General features: G+C 41.6%; 1 protein-coding gene and 1 long non-coding RNA gene across 10 annotated transcripts in view; one reads left to right on the forward strand and one right to left on the reverse strand.

Moving 5' to 3' along the window:
• The window catches only part of HMG20A (high mobility group 20A), a 168,868-nt gene that overhangs the window by 121,570 nt on the left and 25,343 nt on the right, over positions 1-21,955 (reverse strand). For 5 of the 7 annotated variants that reach the window (XM_031616345.2, XM_090148669.1, XM_090148668.1 and 2 more), the window contains exons 5-11: positions 20,987-21,202; positions 17,790-17,922; positions 17,429-17,460; positions 10,900-10,975; positions 9,816-10,031; positions 9,041-9,184; positions 1,104-6,145 (exon numbers count right to left, since the gene is read on the reverse strand). In XM_031616345.2, coding sequence (XP_031472205.1) covers positions 9,048-9,184; positions 9,816-10,031; positions 10,900-10,975; positions 17,429-17,460; positions 17,790-17,922; positions 20,987-21,202 — 810 coding nt within the window. In that variant the 3' untranslated portion in view covers positions 1,104-6,145; positions 9,041-9,047. Of the gene's footprint in view, positions 1-1,102; positions 6,146-9,040; positions 9,185-9,815; positions 10,032-10,899; positions 10,976-17,428; positions 17,461-17,789; positions 17,923-20,986; positions 21,203-21,955 lie in introns of those variants that run through there. The other 2 variants (XM_031616346.2, XR_016470259.1) reach the window with 2 other exon arrangements.
• On the forward strand, positions 7,922-18,763 carry LOC116244572 (uncharacterized). 3 transcript variants are annotated; one of them, XR_016470261.1, is made up of 4 exons: positions 7,926-8,010; positions 16,083-16,121; positions 16,938-17,030; positions 17,917-18,763. It is a non-coding gene; the product is annotated as an uncharacterized LOC116244572 (long non-coding RNA). The 3 variants fall into 3 exon arrangements; XR_016470262.1 differs by lacking the exon at positions 16,083-16,121 and adding an exon at positions 10,621-10,755 and having other exon boundaries at positions 7,938-8,010; XR_004170219.2 differs by lacking the exon at positions 16,083-16,121 and having other exon boundaries at positions 7,922-8,010.

The raw sequence follows: 21,955 nt of genomic DNA on the forward strand, positions 1-21,955 counted from the left end.
AATTCCCAGACAGCCAGCTATTCAGCTTACGCATGTATAATTCTTCTACTCAGCTCAAGGAAGTCAAACCAATATGTAGCAAACAAGAATTCTGGCAGGCAGAACTCCTTGTTTGTAAGTATTTAAAATAAATTAAAAAATCAGTAACAATTCTTTTACCAGACCTAACCAAATATGCACATTGGGAAGGAATTCTAACAAACCATCAAAATATTTGCTCTTATGACATTCAAATTAAACATACGCACGTTAGTAAGCCTGGAAGAGCACCATGCTTATGTCTTTTATGATTGCTTTTACTTCTTTTCCTACAGTTTATATTGTAGTGCTTGTGATCAGCTGGAATCTTTTCCATGTATCAGCAGGAGAATCGAGGTTCCCTGTTTATTATAACCACAGAACTTCTCAACTCTTTAATCAAAGCTTTCTGCATGGTTAAGAAAATGCAATGGCAGATTCTTCTGTTGGGCAGCAACCTGCCATGCAAATTGGAGAAAACATACAGTAAATTGGAGAAAACACTTCTCAGAGAACCTTGTATTTTCATTATCTCTAAAACAACTGCTGTTGCAAAAATAACTTGTCCCATGTCACCACTGGAATGGCTGTCAGCTCCAGCAGGTCTATTCATAAACCTCTGTACTATTTGTGTTCTGTTCCCCAAGAATACACAAGCTAGGGCAGAAGTTTTGCTATGTGGAACAGTTTCTGATAGCAGTGAATTATTTACATACACTTGTATGCCTGATGACAAACCAGGATATAAAGACACAGCATGAAGGAAATGAAGGTGCCCCATCCCTGCAGGCATTCAAGGCCAGGCTGGATGTGGCTCTGGGCAGCCTGGTCTGCTGGTTGGCGACCCTGCACATAGCAGGGGGTTGGAACCGGATGATCATCATGGTCTTTTTCAACCCAGGCCATTCTAGGATTCTATGAAGGAAGATTCTAAATACAACAACACACCTGGTTAGCAATGTACAACAACTTCAAATTCTATTACTGAATTAACACTATTTTCAGTATTTTTTTAGACTTTTTCTCATTGAATAAGTCTTTACAGAAATTTTGAGAGGCTTTCAATTTTCTTTCTGTTCCAGTCTATAACTATGACATACCAAGCAATTTGGAGAGTCATTGTTTTCAGGAGGGTAAGCCCAGCCAACTCAGTGGAACCGTGCACAAGAAGAAAGTTGACCTCATGCCTAAGCACTTCAGGATCAGGACCTAAAGCCATACTCAACTAGAAAAAACAGTCCCTTCTACAGTGTTCCTCTACTTCTCCATGAATATTACTTCAAATATTTTCAAATATTATTTCACCACTTCATTAAGTAATTAACAGAAATTACTACATTTCAGCATTAAGTTTAACTCTGTATGATACATATGCAAATGAAGTTTACATAGCCTAAACTGAACACTGATTTTTACAACTAGAGTTGCCTGATGCTGTCCTGTAGCTACAAATAGACTCAAACATGATAAACCCATATTGCATTTGTCTTTATACCGGGGCAAAACATAAGTCCAAGCTGAAAAATGACAGAATAGACTATTCAGCCCGTATCCCTCCCAGCACAGTTTGAAACAAAGACTGCAAACTAGCCATAGTTCAGTGACAGAAGCCATCAGAATCACACTTTTTTTCACTCAGTTGCAGGTTAGAGTTTGAAGCTACATGGTTTTATATATCTAGTCTGATTTGTACAGTCACCTTTCCTTCCTGCTTCCATCCAAAAATGTGTTTGAAAACATACTAGCTGCATTAGCTTGTCATTACTTTGGTGCAGTTGTTCAAAAACCTGGCAAACATTCAAAAACTTGCGCTGTACTGGTCTCCATATATCAGTTCACAGCAGTAAGAGCCCAGCTGCTCAGCTAGCCATAAGCTTCAAGCCTTCACTTGTCTAAATCTCCCAAACGCCAGTTTCTTATCTTCAGACACACAAACCATCAGCACCTACCCATCAAATGATAAGAATCAAAAGCCCACAGCCTAAGAATGGTAGGTTTATTATTATAACCCATACGTCGGATTTAGAAACATTGGTCCTTGCATTGCACAATGGATGTGGATAGATTTTCACATACAATGGTATGTGTGGTACAATACAGAGTCCACTGATTTTGCAATTAGGATGACAGATCTTGCATATAACCAAGACATTCTAAACACTAGAAAAACGTCAATCATAGAAGCAGTGAGTAAGAACAAGCAAAAACTATTTCTTGTTAATGAGCAGAATTCCCTATGGGAGAAGTGAAGGATGGGTCTGAAGGATGCAACTAAACTGGAGCAACTGAAAAACAAAAACAAACAAAAAACCCATCCCAAAACACCCAACCAACCAAAACAAGCAACCAACTCATTTCAACCTCAAAATCCATCATTAGCTGGAATATGCCTGAGGAAAAGGGAGTTATTTTTTCCTCTTAAAAGAACTCAAAGCTCTCAAATCCACATCACTTCCCTTACATGATTATTAGCTACGAGTCACTTGAAAGACAACAGAGTAAAGAGGAATTACAAACAGAAGAAAAACAGTAGGAATGTTGTCTTGTCTTAAATTAAGACTATATGAGGACCATCTTGTCATAAATTGAACATGATTGGCTACCATCTGCTCCCAATGCCACATACAGCAGCAAAGCTTAGAAAGGAACTAGATCTTTTTTCAAGTTTTGCTATGTTTATAATTTCAGAATTTGTGTTTTACAATGTCTCCAAAAAAGGTAAACCTAAATATGCTGTTTGTCAGTTCTAACAAAGCAGAAGTTTCACTCAAATCAAGCATGCTGGCATGCAGACATACCAGGCATTCATTGGTCAGTAGAAATAACATGATGTGACCACAGAAGCAGCACAAAGACACGGTTGCTTACACTACTGCAACCTCAGAAGGTGCAGCAGTGCAGGCAGAAATCATCTGAACTCCTCCCACAAGGATGTGTGCTCAGGGCTGTTCTCACAATTGTCTGCACAAGGCTACAGTTTGGCTCTGTGACAAAATCTAGCAGGGGAAAAGAAAATCAGCTGGGAGGCGACTTGTATGGTGCAGAAGGTTCTTAAAGGAAGAGAAAACAAATCCAGTGGTGAAAAATTAGGGAGGTCAAAGGAGGACAAGGATGTCAAAAAAGGGATGACAGTTTTTAAGTTGCTCAAGTTGGGGGCCAAAGCTGACAGGAAGTACCCTGATGTTTATTTGTACACAATCACCAAAGTTCCCATCACTACAAACAACCAGCTCCTGTCCTTGTTTCAGAGGGGGATACATTTGGGAAGAAAAGAGGGAAGGAACATCCCTAACATTACTTCCTCTCAAAGAGTAACACAGAGTTGACAGTTTTGCATACAAAAAAAAGCAATCCTAATAGTTCTTTCACAGAAAAGCAGTTAAAATTGAATCAGAATGGATTTTAATGAGGCAACTGTCAAACAAGCACATCAACTTCTTAAAAATAACAGGACTCCAAAAGTTTAATTGCAAAAGCATTTTACAGAAAAAATTGGCATCTCAACAATTCCAAACACGTTAATCCAAGTAATTTAATTGTTTTCACATATTTCTCTTAATATTTCTTCAAGCGATGAAAACATTTTATCCTGCTCCTGTCCTTGACACCAACACTTTCATTTGTTTTCCACATCAGCAAACACTGAAAAATGTAAACTGAAGTGACACTCAGAAACACTGGAAAGACAAAATCCATTTTTACAAGGTTGATCGGGGTAAATAAGAAGCATCTTAATGAGACAAAACATTAATTGGTGTATCAGTGGTAAGCAAGAAATTACTTTTTCCACAGATGGGTATAACACTGCCCCTCCTTCCTTGTGGGAAAATCAGTTTGTCAACTTCCAGTAAAAATATCTAATTTTTAATCTCCTATCCTGGATTGCTTACATGCTACTCAACAGAATGATGTATTAGCAGTATGCCACAAACTGATGGTTGTATTGAACTTATGTAAGCAGGGCAGCCTGCAGCCACCCATACCTTATTTATGGAATGTGACATCATAGGCTGGAAGTGCATCCTTCTATCACACTACAGAACAATTTCAGGAATCTTTATGGGATATATCAGGTCAGATGCCACAGACAACTTTAGAATTTCATGAATCGACTTTTTGCTATGCAGTCCATTTTGGCCACAATTAAATCCAAGCAGAACATCACTAATGCTACAAATCCGGACATGCAAAGGAGAGGAAGGTATGAGTGTCTTCTGAAGACATCAATCCATAGGATTTCTTCCCCATGCAACATTTGTCATAGAGTCCACTAAAAATTTCATGTCAATATCAGTTGGTCTCATCCATTACAGAAAATAATGGAGGTCAATTCAGCAAATCAAGGTTCTTTTTCATGAAGTCTTGATAGTGAGCTTGAAGACAAGAGAAAGGAGTTTCCTCCATAAGGGAAGACTTGAAATACATACGAGAATCTTTGCTGCTTGGCTACAGCAGGAAGTCCATGAGAAAGCGGAGACCTGACATACAAGATGATGACCTGGAGATGGCTTCAGGCAAGCATGAAGTCTGTGTACGTCACGTGGGAAAAAAGAAACTGCTGTTTAATCTTCAAATACTTGCCTTATACATACACGAAAGCAATCCCAACTGCAATGCACTCAAGTAACAAAAGCAATCTCTAATTCATAACACAGAAAACCTGAAAGATTTCTGAAGGAGGAGCAAGATTGTCACGTGGAAGAAAGCACATTTCCATCATTACCATTAAGTTCACATATGTCCAACAGGTGCTTAACCACAGTCTGAATTCAAAATATGACAGGAATCAAAGGACAGCAAACGAATTGCATAAGTTAGTGCAGACAGTAGGTGCCATCTTGGACAAGAGGTGCAGCTGTAGCTCAGAAAAATTAGTCTCTAGTGTGCCAAGTTCTACCTTATGCAAATAAAAGGTCGCTTAGGTCACACAGGAACATAATATATGCTGAATGATATAGGCTTCACAGACTGCACAGACTTACTTTACAAAAGTCAAAAAGCACTTATGTGCTGTAACGTAGAATACCAGCTGCCAATAACCTTCTCTGCAATAATAATTCATGCAAAAATACATGTGCTGCTTCCAGGCACACTGCTTTCCAGCACCAATTTCAGAAGGGCAGAAGAAAACACAATTCCCCTGCCCATTTATCTTTATATAGAATACTACCCTCACTGTGGGATCATTCTCTTCGAAAGTAAGCAGACAACTAAATTAGAGCGAGCAACGTAGCAGAGGAAAGGCAAACTGTGTTTTATGGCAGCCTAAAATGGAGATTTCTATTTTCCCAGCCAATTGTGAAAAGCTAACATTTCACTTTCTACCTTGACTATCTCTGATCTGTGTTGCAGTAAAGCATTCCTCCCAAATGTTTTCAAGAGATTACAGCAGGTCTGCGCAGAAGGGCAGGTTGCTGTGTGCAAGGCAGGTGCTGCAGGGAAAGGAAGAAGTCTCTCTCCTGGTAGAATCAAGTCACAAAATACCAATCGCAGCCAGTCTCAAGCAAACTCATACTGTTGAAGTTGCAGGCTAACACAGAAAACAGAGTTCTGCTGAAGATTAGCTTATGCAAACATGACAGGCAGGAGAGGACAAGCCAGTGCACCAAGGAAGACTGCCCACTGTAGTGAAGAACACAAGCGCTGCTATCCAGTACTGAAAGGATCAGATAAAAAGATGAAAAGAAAACTAAAATGGAGGAAGGTAATTTCGCAAGATAAACATGAAAACAAACTGAAAGACACTAGAAGACATGAAGCAGTATAACACAAGTTATTACTACAACACACAAGCTGACTTCATTTCACAGAGGTTTCATCTCCATAGTCAGCAATTCCACAGAACATATGCACCCTCACATCTAGCAGAATTAATACGAAACTGAAGATTGCACAGAAGTTGCATGCATTTAAGGGTTTACATAGAGGACAGTTCCAAAATGTTTAGTGGGTGATATCCGTGGCTTCTTAAGACCTTTTAATGCATCTGTTTGTCCCACTGACAAACCACAAAGGCAGGGACCAGGACAAACCTGCAGTTCTGCCTCCCACCCCTAGTCTTTCCCTCATGGCTTCATATTCCACACTGGCCAAAGAAATTTTGTCAAGTATCCCCGGATCACGAGACCTGCAGATGAAACAGAAAAATAAGTGTTACAAGACTACAAGCTGGATTGAACAGGACACGGTGGCATTATTTTTGGATGATACATCTGAAAGCACAATATTAAGAAGTACTGCACAGAAGCCAACAGAGAGAACAATATCAGAATTCCTCCTGTTTTTGTAACTGTGAATTCCGGCTTCCACTAAAGAACAGTGCTGAATAAGAAAAGCTTCCTCTTCCCCTCCCATATACTGCTTGCACAGAAAATGCATCTTCATCATGCAGTACAGAAAAGCAACAATAGTCACACGCATAGTCAGAAAGTCACTAAGAAAAGCACCTGAGCCACCAAAAAAAGCCATCTCCTTCTGTAAAGCATAGTTTTTCAAAGACTATCATCATGAAGGTATTTTTTTCCATGAAATTGATTTGTAATGTGTCTCAACCTCCATCAGAGCATTTGGTTGATAGAGATGACATTTAGAAGAATTAACATAATTTATATGCGAAGGGATAATGACGACAGTCTGCTGTTACAATCTATCAGATGGCAGCTGAATCTTTCACAGCTTCTCCTCTCTTGTGTAGAAGCCCTACTTTTCTTCTGGGTTTGCATCCCTAATGGCCAACCCTCTTCTCTTCTAAGATTTTGTCACAAAATAACTGCCAAGTGAGCATCAGTGTGATAGCCCATGAATTAGTAGACCACCTTAATGAGTTACATGCATAGATTTGTATAATGAAACTAGGTGATTATTAATCACAGTTTTAATTGCCTCAGTGTTTCGCTGCTGAAAGTAAGGAAAGTATCGGGGAGGGGGAAAGAGGAATGCAGTTTTACTTTTTAATTATAAAGTCAGAAGAAGGATTCCGAAGCAATAATTTTTTTTTTCCACAAACCAATTAAAGCTAAATCCAGCTTAACCAAGAGGAAAATATTTGCATTTTTAGGAAACCAGAAAACATCCATTATTTAGGCAATAAGAATCCCCATGACATGCAAACCTAAGTCTAGATTCTGTAGCTTTGAAATATACTTCTTCTGGGAAGGTGCTTAAAGGACAAACATTGATTCAGGGTCTGGCACACCCTTCTAATAACTCACTAATGAGAAACTACTTTCCCTTTTATACACTCTGTAAAGCTTCCCCCTATTCTCCACATCTCTTTCTGAGCTTAGAATGCAGTCAGAAAACTATACAAAAATGAGGAGGTTGATGCGGTACCAGAAAATCCCAGACATGGATCAACAAGCTGTTCCCCTTCACAAACAGCAGCAGTAAAACCACTTCTTTATTCTAATGGGAGCTCGATCATCCCTCAGAACTACAGTCCTTTCCATCTGGCTACCCTCTGGAAGGACAAGATCTTTTAGCTTAAGGCATGCTATAATGGGGAATGTGTAATTAGCTGTTCTACACAGTATCACAAAAGGTCAGAAGCAGAATGGATGAAAAATTCTGTCTGTATTTGCAGATGGTCTACACTCATTTTATTTGCATTTCTGAACATGCAGTTGAACTGACAAAGAATCCAGGTATGTACGCACGTAAAATAGAAATAAGCAAATTCCTAATGGCTGTCTGGTGCTGTGCATTACAGGGTGTTGTAGTTTTAGCTGGGATGGAATTGTTTTCTTCAGAGTGACTGGTGTGATGCTATGTTTTAGTTCTAAGAGAACACAACAGTGTTGATAGTTGCTGCTAAGCAACTAATAGAGCCAAGGCCATTCACAGTGAAGGGCCCAAGGAGCTGGGAGGAAACAGAATTAGGACAGCTGACTCAAACCAGCCACAGGGATATTCTGTACCACCTGACATCATGCAGAAGGAGTTCTGAAGGGCTGGGAGTTTGTCTCACTCTTCCACTGCTTGGAGGCTACCTTGGTATTGGTCAGGGGTAGTGAGCAACTGCTTGTGCATCAATTGTTTTATACATTCATACATAGATACAGTCATAGCTATTATCCTTTTCCTTTTCTTTATCTTGGTAATAGTTTTATCTCAACACATGAATCTACTTTTTTTTTTTTTTTTTCCTGATTCTCTTCCCAATCCCACTGGGAAAGTGTGGGGAGAGTGAGCAAACAACTGCGTGGTTTAACCCGGCAGGCAGCTAATGACCGCAACATGGGGGTGGAGGGAAGCAAGTGTGGGAAACGCAAGGAAGCATGGCAATTCAGAAAGGCTGATTTTTCTTTGTTGATTTATTTTTTCTACTCTGTTCCTTATTACAATTTCCTAAGCTGCTGAACAGAAGCAAAAGTGAAAAATCATGAGCTCAGGAATAACCTATGCATAAACCGTACGGTTATTAATCTCAGCAAATGCTACATCAAGCCTGAGCACCATCAGCGCTTCATTTAGATACAAACCTTCCCAACCACAAGAGTTTGACTACAGGCGCTACCAACTTGGTAGTTGTAGTGCATTTTCAGTTTACAATGGATATTAGTTCACCTGTACCCTCTGAAGCAGATAGGATTCCTATGTGATCAGCAGATCAGATGATATAACGAATGAAGAATTCTTCAAATTTACCTTATTCAAAAAGCTCATTTTCTAAATTTAAAAACCCTACCACTAAAATTTAAATAATAATTTTCCCATTTTTTTTACAGCATTCTGTCAAAGTCCTTATTCACCTTACAGAGATACGATGAATAGCAGGACAAAAAAGCTAATTATGCCATTATAGAAAGCCCTTGGAGAATTGAATTTAAGAGCCCTTTAGTGCTGTTGAATAGTTTCAGCTCCATTTGACTTTCATTAAGTTAACCTGCTCCTACGGCACCGAGTAAAAAAAAAATATGATCGTACAATACAGTAATCAGCACAAGAATCAGTGTCAGAACAAATGCCAGAGGTACAGAGGAGAAGCCAAGCAAAAGCAGCCTAGGAGTAAGCAAGCACTTACCTGGTCACTAGCGTTCAAGTCTGTTTACCACATCCCGGACTGTGGCTATGAGGTTCTCGTTCTCCTGTGGGTTAGCCATAATAATGCCGTGCAGTCTATTCATGTAGGAGTCAATAGTTTCCATCGTGGGTGTTTCCCCACTGCCTATTGTTAACATAGCAAAATGAGCCACTGAATACTTGGATGACTGAAGCAATTCCAAAAGTTAGAACTGTGAACGGCAACGTGTCAACTGCTATAGGGCTGCTTTTGCCATGCACCACTTCTAGTGACAGACTCAGTCAAGTAGTATGTCCTAACTCCAAAGCGAGTAGTTCCAAGGATATCAGGACTAACAAAGCTGGGCTTTCTTTGGTTTGGATCTCAGAGCTAATTACAACACTCTTTCAGTTGGCATTCAGAGCATCTAAGCAGATTCCCTGGTATCTGACAGGACAGGTACAGCCCCTCTTTTAAATCAAGTAATTTGTAGGTCCTATCTTGTCTATCTAGTAACTTTTTCCACAAATAAGTGAAAGAGAGCAAAGACTGAATGTATGACTTTATTAGGAATAAAAGAATAAGAGTAGTAAGAAAAAAAACACTGAAATTAAGGTAATAAACCTTCCGCAGTATGCATTTGATGATTCCAGAATCTAATAGAAGACAAACTCTGGAATAGCCAGTACCACAGAATTACAACAGCTGGCCACTTGCTGTAAATTCTGTAAATATGTAAACATTAGAAATTACATTTTAACTTGAGCAGAGAGTCCTAAGAAAAACTAAGTGTTACCTGGTAGTGGGACTCCAGCAAAGCTGGTTGTGAGTGCTTGCCGTAAGGTCTCCAAATGCTGCTGCAGCACCGTGTTGCGACTACGCTCTTGTATTACATCCACCTCCAGTTTCTCCACTGCTGTACGCATGCTCTCAACGTGTTTCTGCAGAGCAGCATTCCTCTCCTCGAACTCCATGTTGGATTTACGCAGCTGTCGCAGCTCGGCTTCACGTGCTGTCAATATCAAACCATTGTCAAGAGAACAACTGTGACTGGTAGGCAATGAAGTAGGATATTCTGAAGTGTTCAACTGATGATTAAAGACTGCACAGTTTTAGTTTACAGACAAAAAAGAAAAATACCAAGGAGTGCAAAGAAGTGCCAAAATAACACCCAAGTATTAAAATAGCACCGATTTTATCTGTCACTAAAAATTAAAAGACATGCAAAGCATAGGAGTACACGTGAATAGAGCAACTGATTAGAAAGGAAGACTGCAAGAATGATTTCAAATGCATTCAGTGCGATGTATCTTAGCAGCAGCACTAAGGCCTACAGACAAGATAACAAGTTACAAGAATACAATTCTATTGATCATCAGCAATAGTGTCTCAATCTGAAGTCTGTTCAGTTAAGATAAAGCCTCCAGGAACTCTGGCAAAAACATCTTCAACTCTCACTACATGCAACTGCCAAAACCAAATACAGTAACAGAAAATGAGCCAGTGGAGTCTTCCACGTGTCGAGGAAAACAAATTATAATACTGCTAACTGGCCTGAATTATCATCATGCTATGTCTTGGGTGTTTCTTTATCCTAACAGAACAGCAGCTCCAGCTTGGAATAGTTGGAATAACGACAAACAGAATTCAAACATCAGCACCATTCTCCAGAAAGGGCAGTTTCAAAATACAAAGCCAAGAACAACTTCTGTTGCAGCCACTGTGTTTATACAGAGGTAAAGTAATATCAGAAATATTAACCAACTACACCCAAGTCATTATTTAGCTGAGGTAGGACAGCACAAGGGCTCTTCAAGTGGACAGCACACAGCAAGAACTCTGGAAAACATGAAGAGGGATCTTGCAAAAGCTTATCTTACCTTTACTATGATTCAGAAATTCTTCTGTGAATATTGGGATATCAAAAACAGATCTTTCTTTTGTGTCTGCTTCTTTCTACAGAGAAGAGAGTAATACTGCTCATGTTCAGGAACTAATGAAACAGTTTTAATCAAGAAAACAGAAAGAGAAGGGAGACCAAAACCAGAGGCAGATAAACAATTAGGGAAATTATGTCCACTAAGTAACATTGACAGCTTTGAAACTTGGAGAAAACACTTGTGAGACATCCATTTGAGATTATTTATCTCTATTATTGCTACCCATATGCAAAGATGTACTGTCTTGGCTCAGCACTGGCTCCTGGAGGATAGAAGGAAGAAGAGAGGGTGCTGTGAAAAAGACAGGGTGCCTGCAGGATAAGCTAAGGGTTCCTTGGAATAGTTGGATATATAAATAAATAGATAAAATAAATAGATAAAACTCCTCAGCTTCTGAAAGGCAACAATAATTTCTACTGAACAAAAGAGCAAGAATGAAAGTCATCAGTGCTTTTCCATTAAAGAATTTATTACCCAACATGAAGATCCTCTTGAGAGCTAAGAAACACTTAAGCCTCTCTGAGGTTCACTCAAGATTAAAATCAAAGTTCTGATTACCTCATACTAAAATACAGAACCTGTTTAGGCTGCATATCATTTTGCCACCCCCCAAATTAAAAAGAGAATCAAAACCGTTTCAATCTTTTCTCTTAAATAAGAATATCAACTAGAGATACCATTTTCACCTAGTTATTAAAACTGAGGTTGATTTTCAACAAAGCAAAGATTTTAGAGAAATGGTGAAGTATGGTAAAGAGAAAGCTGAGATTTGAGGAGGTTTAAACTCATCCTCATACAGTCAGGTGCAAAGTAAGGTACAGATATGGAAATACTACATAATAAATGTTCTCATCAGAGTAAAGTTTTCTGCTTTGTGCTCATACTGTAACAGCCATCTGCCTATCACAGAATCACAGAATCACAGAATGACCTGGGTTGGAGGGGACCTCAAGGATCATGTAGTTCCAACCCCCCTGCCTAGCAGGGCCACCAAACATACACCTTTACTAGATCAGGTTGCCCAGAGCCTCGTCCAACCTGGTCTTGAACACCTCCAAGGACGGGGCATCCACAACATCCCTGGGCAGCCTGTTCCAGGACCTAACCACCCTCCTAGTAAAAAACTTCCCCCTAACATCCAACCTAAATCTTCCCTCTTTTAACTTAAAACCATTTCCCCGTGTCCTGCTATTATCAGCCCTTATGAAGAGTTTATTCCCCTCCTGGGAGTAAGTTCCCTTCAGATATTGAAAGGCTGCAATGAGGTCGCCCCGCAACCTTCTCTTCTCCAGGCTGAACAAACCCAACTCCCTCAGCCTGTCCTCATAGGGGAGGTGCTCCAGCCCCCTGATCATCTTCGTGGCCCTCCTCTGGACCCTTTCCAAAATCTCCATGTCTTTTTTGTACTGAGGGCTCCACACCTGAACACAGTACTCCAGATGGGGCCTCACAAGAGCAGAGTAGAGAGGGACAATCACCTCCCTATCCCTGCTGACCACCCCTCTCCTGATGGAGCCCAGGATCCCATTTGCTTTCCGGGCTGCCAGAGCGCACTGCTGGCTCATGTTAAGTTTCTCATCTATCAGGACCCCTAGGTCTTTCTCTGCCGAGCTGCTCTCAAGGACAAATCCCCCCAGCCTGTACAGGTGCCTGGGGTTCTTCCGGCCCAAGTGCAAAACCTTGCACTTTGCCTTATTGAACCTCATTAGGTTCACCCGAGCCCAGCTTTCCAGCCTGTCAAGGTCCCTCTGAATGGCCTCCATTCCCTCCACCGTATCGACTGCACCACTCAGCTTGGTGTCATCAGCAAACTTGCTGAGGGTGCACTCCATTCCCTCATCGATGTCATTAATAAAGATGTTAAAGAGCACCGGTCCCAAGACAGACCCTTGAGGGACACCGCTCGTTACCAGCCTCCACCTGGACATAGAGCCATTGACCACCACCCTCTGTCTGCGGCCTTTCAACCAATTGCTTATCCATCTAGTTGTCCACCCGTCAAATCCACTTCCCTCCAGTTTGGAGATGAGGATGTGATGGGGGACCATGTCAAAGGCCTTGCTCAGGTCCAGGTAAATGACATCAGTTGCCTTCCCTTCGTCCACCAATGCCGTCACTCCATCATAGAAGGCCACAAGATTAGTTAAGCATGACCTTCCCCTGGTGAAGCCATGCTGGCTATCTAGGATCACGTGCTCGTTCTTTATGTGATCAAGCATATTGTCCAGGAGGATCTGTTCCATAATCTTCCCAGGCACGGAGGTGAGACTCACCGGCCTGTAGTTACCCGGGTCCTCCCTGCTCCCCTTCTTGTAAATGGGAGTGACGTGACCCTTCCTCCAATCGTCCGGGACCTCACCTGACAGCCACGACTTCTCAAATATGATGGAGAGCGGCTCAGCAACCACCTCAGCCAGCTCCTTCAGGACCCTGGGATGCACGCCATCTGGCCCCATAGACTTATACTCATTCAGTCTAAGGAGGCACTCTCGGACTTGCTCAACCCTTACAGTGGGGAGGGATTTACCTCCTTGGTCCCCACATAGAGGTATGGGGGTGCAAGACTTAGGGACATGAAAAAGACTAGAATCCTGGCCACCAGTGAAGACCGAGGTGAAGAACTCATTCAGCACCTCAGCTTTCTCTTCATCTGTTGAAGCCATTTCTCCTTTTAAATTTACCAAAGTAGGTACGCCCGTTTTGGCCTGTCTCTTCTGGCCAATGTACCTGTAGAAGGTTTTCTTATTGTTTTTCACGTCCCTGGCCAAGTTCAGTTCTGCCTGCGCCTTGGCTTTCCTGATCCCACGTCTGCAAGTCCGGACGGCATCCCTGTATTCTTCCCAGGTGACACAGCCTTGTTTCCAGAGCTTGTACACCCCTTTCTTCACCCTCAGTTCTCTTAGCAGGTCCTTGCTGAGCCATGCCGGTTTTCTACCTCTCCTGCCCACTTTCTTAATCAGGGGAATGGAGACCTCTTGTGCTGCCAGGAGGGCATCCTTGAAGAGCAGCCAGCTCTCCTCAACGTCCTTATCTTTGAGGGCAGCGCGCCAGGGGATCTTGGCCAGCATTCCATTGAGTAGCTTGAAGTCTGCTCTTCTAAAGTTCAGCGTCCTGGTCCTGCTCTTTACCAGGCCCACATCGCTTGAGATCACAAACTCAACCAGGGCATGATCGCTGGAGCCTAGGCATCCTCCAACCTTGACGCCTTTGATGATCTCCTCAGCGTTGGTGAGCAGCAGGTCCAGCAACGCTTGACCTCTGGTCGGTCTGTCCAATACCTGAACCAGAAAGCTATCATCAATGGATTCCAAGAGCCTTCTGGAGCTCTTGCAGCTCGCCGTGTGGTTTTTCCAACAAATGTCCGGATGGTTGAAGTCCCCCACCAGGACAAGAGCCCGTGAGGCAGACGCCTCACGCATCTGGAGCAAGAAAGCCTCATCAGCAGCCTCCCCTTGGTCAGGTGGCCTGTAGTATACCCCTAATACCAGCTGACCTTTATTAGTCCCATCTCTAATCCTAACCCACAGGCTCTCAACCTGTTCTTGACTGTTTCTCATGGGGAGCTCCTCACAGTTTATCCAATCTCTGACATAGAGAGCAACTCCCCCACCCTTCCTACCTCTCCTATCTCTCCTAAAGAGTCTATAGCCGTCGATGGCAGTATCCCAATTGTGGGAGTCATCCCACCATGTTTCTGTGATAGCAACAATGTCATAACTTTCAGAATGCATCACAGTTTCCAGTTCCTCCTTCTTGTTACTCAGGCTTCGTGCATTAGTATAAAGGCACTTCAGCCGGGCTGTCCGTCTCACCACCTTCATAAGCGATCCAGGATCCGCTAGAACAGCAGCATCCCCAGCATCCCCCTGCCCTACTCCCTCCTTTTGCACCCTGCCATCATTGCCCACATAGTTCGGTACAATCCCTCGAATGAACCGTTCAACCCCAGTAGCCTTTATTTTGCCCCCTTCCCCCTTCATTCCTAGTTTAAAGACCTGTCAATGAGTCCCGCTAATTCTTCAGCTAATACCCTCTTACCCCTCAGGGACAGGCTGCTTGCATCAGCAGCCATCATGCCAGGTGCAGTGTAGATTGCCCCATGGTCAAAAAAGCCGAAATTCTTGTGTCTGCACCAGCTCTTAAGCCATCTATTTAAGAGTTGGGTTTTTCGGATCCACCCTGTACCTTTTCCCGACACCACGGGCGTAGAAGAAAAGATCACCTGCACCCCAGCTCCTTCTAGTATTCGCCCCATTCCCCTGAAGTCTTTCTTGATGGACCTCAGGCTTTCCTTGCCAACTTCCTCGCTGCCAGCCTGAATTATTAAAAGTGGGTAGTAGTCTGAAGGCTGAATCAACCTAGAAATTTTCTTTGAAATGTCCCTGACCCGTGCCCCAGGAAGGCAGCACACTTCTCTGCGGGTGGGGTCGGGCCGGCATATAGGGCCTTCTGTTCCTTGCAGAAGGGAGTCACCTACAACAATCACCCTTCTGTCCTTACGTGTAGAAGCAGTCTTGAGGCTTTGGGGTGACCGCTTCATCTGAGGCAACCTCGTGGGTGAATCTGTCTCCACAATCTCGCTAGTCTCCCCCTCAAGTTCCAGGGCCTCAAACCGGTTTCGCAGAGGCACCTGTGGAGCCGGGGATGGTCGGGATGGGGGATGCCCCTTCCGCCGAGCAGGCACCCGTTTCCACTCCTCCTCCCTTCTCAAATTGCTGCTGGGGGGAAGAGAGGACAGGGGGCTCGCTGCAGTGCTGCCAGCTGTCTGGTTCCCCTTTACCACCTGTTTGTGAGGTGACAGGGGCTGACATGCTCCATTAGGAGCCTCGGCTGTGTGCTGAGAACTTCTGTAGATTCAAACTGGTCTAATGGACATGAAGTGAGAAGAAATCTTTGAGATCTTGCTAGTAAGACATGTCTGATTGCATGAAGACCTACACAACCCAAGGCAAACAGCCTGAGAAAAGCAGCAATAGCATAACAATGGAGAACAATCACAATGGTTCTGTCACTGCTGATCTTAATTAATAGTTGTTTTATTGTCATGGTTTTGGTGGAATTAACTAAATCAGTTTATGCCCGTGACATTTATATATTGCTGTATGTCATGTTTATGAATCTAGGATTTGAAGGAAGACAAACGTTCTATCCCAAACCAACAGGTGAGCATTCTGAGAAGGTTTCTCCATGCTTTTCATGGTTCCGCCTGCATTTTAGAAGTTGATTCTTACCTTCCTAAGCCTTATTCTCTCATTGCTCTTATTGTAGTTAATATTACTTATTTGAATCGTTCACTGCAACTCTTTTTGGAGGCCACCTCCATCTATAATATTTACAATGAGTTCAATAGATTTCCAGAATCTGATCATCTGAGTGGAGTAAGGGGAAAAAGAAAGGTTTCCACGATCTTAAGGTTGCTATATAGTCTCAAGATATAATTTCATCAGATCCTAGCTATTAATCAGAAAGATAATACTAAAAGCTGATAAAGTACCAAGACATGAAGCTTTAGTCTTGCTTCCAGTAATGATTTGAGTGAACATATACTTCTAAAAGCAGTCTAAATTTTTTTTTTTTTACTCATTCTTTGCACATGGAAGTTTGTACTATTTAATTACCTGCATAAAAAATGCGTATCAGAAAAGCAGGGGTTGTGCACTTCTAGATATTAATGCAAGTACTGCCTTTAAGAGTTAATAAAAAACAGCAAAAACATACTACCAAAGCATTTTTCTGGAAATGAAACTTATTTTCCTTAAAGAAGATGAGACCAGTAGTTGCCTCTCAGCAGTGCACATCCTTGTCACTATTGTAATGAACGTAGTAAAAAGCAACTTGATTGCTTTCCCAAGGCAAAAAAAAAAAAACCTCAAAGGAAAACAGATCTTTCAGTACAGCCAACTGCTTAGAAATGAAATGAAGAGGCTGTGCATAAACAGGATTTTTTGTTGTTTTTGTTTGCATTTACTGAAAACCAGGAAAGAAGTTCTGTTGCCCTAGAAATAAAACTGGAGAGAGAAAGCTCAAGTACTGCAAGAGGAGAGAGACAACAGTCAGCCAAGACCCAGCAGGTCTGTGATAGTTCTCACCATCTCTAGGCACCCTATCTCCAGACATCCATTACTCTCTTCCAGTATTTACATATGCAAAGAGTGTGTGGGAGGGGTGGGGGGCAGGAGTTTTGCGAGAGATCTCCCAATGATTTGGCTACATTATTTTCCTCTCAAGGAAGCCACAGCATTCATGTTGCTGCAGAAAAATCAGTACCTCAAAACAACAGCCCACAGGAGTAATGCTGGAAGGTTTATCTAGGTCACAAGCTCTGTGTCTATTTTACTTCAGAGTTCTCAATTTAAGAAAATATGGGGGAAGTTACAGCTTTTTCTGTTGTGAAAAATTCCATAGTAACAATTTTGCACATTCAGCCTGTAACACAGCAGATACTAATTTACAGAATGAAGAGGTTTACCTCATGATCATGGACTGGTTGCCTTGCTCCATCTGAAAAAGAAAAAAGTAATCCTTCAGAATACCTAAGATTTGAGAAAATTACCAAAAGTTAAAGCAGTTGCACAACAGGTAGAGAGGAAATTTGTGCAACTTTCCTAACAAGTCACACAGAACTTGTGTCTAAATTTGGATGCTTTTAATGAACATCCTCACACAAAATCAGTTAATTCTACATGAATCTAATCACTTCAGACACAGTAGAGACCAATGCCACAGAAAGAACACTTTATCAGTGACAAGCTTTAAGCAAATGTCTGGCTACATGTCTAACTGGGAATCTTTTCTTCTAGCTAGGAATACATTTTTGTCTTGATCAATACCTTGTCGGTGTGATTTGCCTTTTTGTCTGTCCTGTGCTTTCCTGCTAAAGACTTTGTAGGCTTCAGTCTTCTGATACTGCTCCAGTTCTCGCATGTAACGCTCCTTATCTCTATCTGCTTCATCAAGGTATCGCTGAAACAGAAAAGTCCAAGAGGTTCAGGGAGTTTCCTCCCCTTCTGGAGGAAGGGAAGAAAAACAACTTGTCAGAGGAAGTGCTGATCCATCTCACTGACTCAAACAGGAAAGGAGTGAAGAAACAATGAGAATGCGTAAGATGCAAAGGGTTAAAGTTCCTGGATAAAATTACTGTACTCTGCCATCCCCTTTTTTGTATTGTTTTGTTGAGATGACCTGCTGCTAGGCCACTCAGTTCAACAGAATTACACACCTACACATTATAAAATAAAAGCTTAAGAACTGCCTGTCTGTGGTCAGGATTAAATGCAATCAAATAAGACTGCATTATTAATAGATCATGATTTAAGGTTCAGAAGTGTAACACTGAGGTTCCAGTACACCTGTTTTCATGCTCTCAATAGACAAAAGCAGTACCATTCTACAACCTCACACCTCACCCCTCATCTGAGAAGTGAATAAAGCACCGTGGTTATCAGCAAAGCACAAGCCTGCAAGGATTTATCAATTTAAGCCACCTGTATTTAGGCTAAGAAAATTAATTCTTTTGTGGCCTGCAGATGTTTCACATATCTGCGCAATGGAAGGAGCTTAACTAGAGAATTGTTTAGGGGAAGAAATGAACAGAATACCATTTAAGGAGTAGTCACAATTCTTATTTAGTGAGATCTTTTCAAGAAATAGCTGCTTCCCAATTCCTCCCCCCTTCAGGAGTTTAAAATTCAACGGAAGCACTGAATCAGAGTCAAACTCAGTCACATGCTATGACTTGCATTTTCATGAAATCATCAAAGCAATTCACTTAACGATTATATATTCCATGCATTTGGAATATTGATTCTGCTGAGGCAACAGTTAATGACCTGGATTAGGGTGCTGATGCTGGGCTTGCATTGCTTTTTGCCATTGAATTCTTCCATATGACATTAATCCCTTTTTTCCATCTCCAGCAATGTGACTGCTGAAAGAGCTCAGTAACTGAGTTAAATTTCTCCTCCTGCATTTTAGAACAGCATGTTCTGCTATACTATCTGTTAGAAAGACAGTTTTCTAGTACAGGTTCATACACCTCATAACATATTTCCCCATGTAAGAGAATAAAAATAAGGTTGCTCAGTTTCAACAAGAGTTCAGGGTTTCTCAAGCAGCAATGGCCTTTGCTGTCTTAATTTTAAAAAAAAGGAAAAAAAAAAAGGCAGGAAAAATGGAAAGAAAGTAAGTGCTCAGCAGCCCTTCCTTAACCCATCATTAGTTAGGGATTTAAAAAGCAGCACACAGAATTGGCCTCCACCTTATTTTTCCTAGGTTAAAAAACAGTCTCTTATGCTGGAAGAATACCACAAAGGTGAGCAGTAGAAGGGCACAATGTCTATTATCTTCCTTCCCCTCCCCCAGCAGTCAGCAACAAAGTTGTCACACAGGCCTGTTAACCAAATCAAATGGTTTACCTTGACACACACTTTCCATTATAGCTAAAACAGTACATCAATGAACAACATCTATGTATGATTTCTACTGCTCAAACTTAGTAAAAAGAGACAAGTGCTGTTGTTTTTGCACTATCCTATTTTGTCCAGTCATCACAAATTCTATAAGTTTTATTTTCTCCTAACAGTATTCTTGAAGGCTTAAATGTCCTGGTAAATTCATATGCTCATTCCCAGTACAACTTGATGCTGCTGTAATTTCCAAATGGAAACCATGTGCAGATGGTAAAACATCCATTAGCAAAAACAGGGCCCACTCCAGAATGAAGTACAGCCCCCGCACTGACTTGGTCTTCATTCACATATGAGACAGTGCAGAAGACCACCTGACTGAAGGGTGGAAAACACACTTTTTCTAAGGTAATACATACAGAAACTAGAATATATAGCTTCTAATATCCCATCCAGCATACTGACTTCATTTTCTTTCAGGGTAAACAACACTAAAATACTGTGCAAAACTTTACTCACTTTAACTATTTCCTTTAACTAACCTACCCTTTCAGGTCTATTGGTCTTAATCCAAGACACCAGGTGTTTGTATATAAGGGCTGCTCCAAAAGTAACACCTGCTTTATTGTGTTGGCCCACGACATCAGAGGCAGATGTGGTGGTAACATAGCAGAGGTTGAACATTCCTACCAATATTCTGTTCCATTTTGTTGCAATGCAACAGATGGCAGCAGAGAAGCAGTCTGACAAAATGGCCTCTGACATGAAAGTGCAGATGAAGCAAAGGTATGGAATTGAATTCCTCCATGTGGAAAAAGTGGCACCAACTGACAACTCATCAGTGCTTGTTGAACACAGATGAAGACCAAACAGTGGAGAGGAGAGTGATGCAGCGGGTGGTGTGTTTTATTTTCAGTAGCAACAGTGTCACAGCAGCTTTGAAATAGTGCCTCACCTCCACAGAGAAGCAGAGTTGTAAAAGCGCAACATGCAGGCTCTTGTTCATCACTGATGAAAACACACAGCCAGTGGTTGTGATGATTTTGAAAAAGACTTTTGTAGCTGAGAATTTGCTCTATCAAAAAGTGTCATTGTGTTCTTTGTGTCTGTTGTAGTTACCAAATAAACACACAGGAGGCATTACTTTCAGAGCGACCCATGTACATTGATAAGTTTTTAAGATTTAAAAAAAATAAATCCTTCCAGCAGTTCTGAAATCCTATCAAATTCTCCTCTGTCACAGGGAATAAATGTCAGCCCCATCTTTCTGATGGCTTTGGAAGCTGGCAGCCCTCAGGTGTATCTGAGTTAGGTGCAACACAAGTTTATTTAGATGAATTGCATCAGCAATGGAATGTCTCAGTAGAGCACTTGCCACTGTTTTGAATATATTCTTCCATTATCTAGAGGACTGAGTTCTCCTCAAGCCACACTTGGATGAGATATCATGGCCTTACCAGGGTTTGTTATGTAAACTCTGGAGGATCTGCGGCCCATATTTTGAAGAACATTCCTAAACTCAAGCTTAATCAAAAGGCAGTGTTAACCTCCTCACTGAAAACAACAATATTTTCATTTAACAACAATCACATTCCAACAAGGAAAAGGGAGTTGAATGGTACCCGTTTCTCCTCAGGAGGAAGTTTGCTCCACTCGTTGCCCAGCATCCTGGTGATCTCTGGGAAAGGGACTTCGGGCCTCTTCGCTCGGAGCTGCTCCCTGCGCTCATTCATGAATCGCACGTACCCTGTGAGGGGGGACTTGGGGGCATTGCTGTCCCTAAGAGGTTTCTTCCTCTTTCTCCCTTTGGCCCAGCCTCCTCTTTTAGTTCTTTGCTGCTGCAAAATGGAAATGAAAGGAAATTCAGATTGCAAGAAAAAAAAATTACCATGACAGAAAGGAATAAATATTCATTTCTCAAACACTTTTATTGGGAGTATATTGCTGCAATACATCCTTGCCGTGGATGTTCTTCAGTAACTTTCAAGTCTTACCTTAGAGCAATTCTGACTTTCCTCTAAGCAAAGCCAGACAAGACGTCTGACTATGAGAAGTTGTGCATCACCCCTGGTTCAGTGGGACAACACTGATAATAACTGCATCAATTTTTACTACAAAACTAAAAGGAGCAATAACTCGTGAAACTATCACTCTCTGATGCAACTGCAAGTATTTTATCTTAATTTTTTTGTTCTAGCTCACAATTCCCCCCCCCAGGCTGTCCCAAAGCACTTGCCTCTGTATCACGTTAGAAGAATCTGCATTAGCTGATAACTGTAAACCACGTAGCTGCCTTGCACCTTCCCTTGCACCTTGGCCTTTGTGCACTGTGTGCCCAAAATGTGGGTGACACAACAGTATGTAGTTTTTGTATTCCAGCCTACTCTCGAGGCTTTCTTTTTCAGTAACCGTCTCCAATAAAGAGATGAACAAACTCAAAGGAAGGAACACTACAATTTTCCTGTGGTGCACAGTTCAAAAGAATCACATAATTATCACTCATTCTCCTGGCTTCATATCACCAGTATAGTAATCTCTGGACAGCACTATTTTTTTATACTATGTACAAAAAACTATTTCAATCCTTCTAA

This window comes from Phasianus colchicus, chromosome 12 (genome assembly GCF_987193195.1).
Source record: "Phasianus colchicus chromosome 12, bPhaCol1.hap1.1, whole genome shotgun sequence".
NCBI lineage: Eukaryota > Metazoa > Chordata > Aves > Galliformes > Phasianidae > Phasianus > Phasianus colchicus.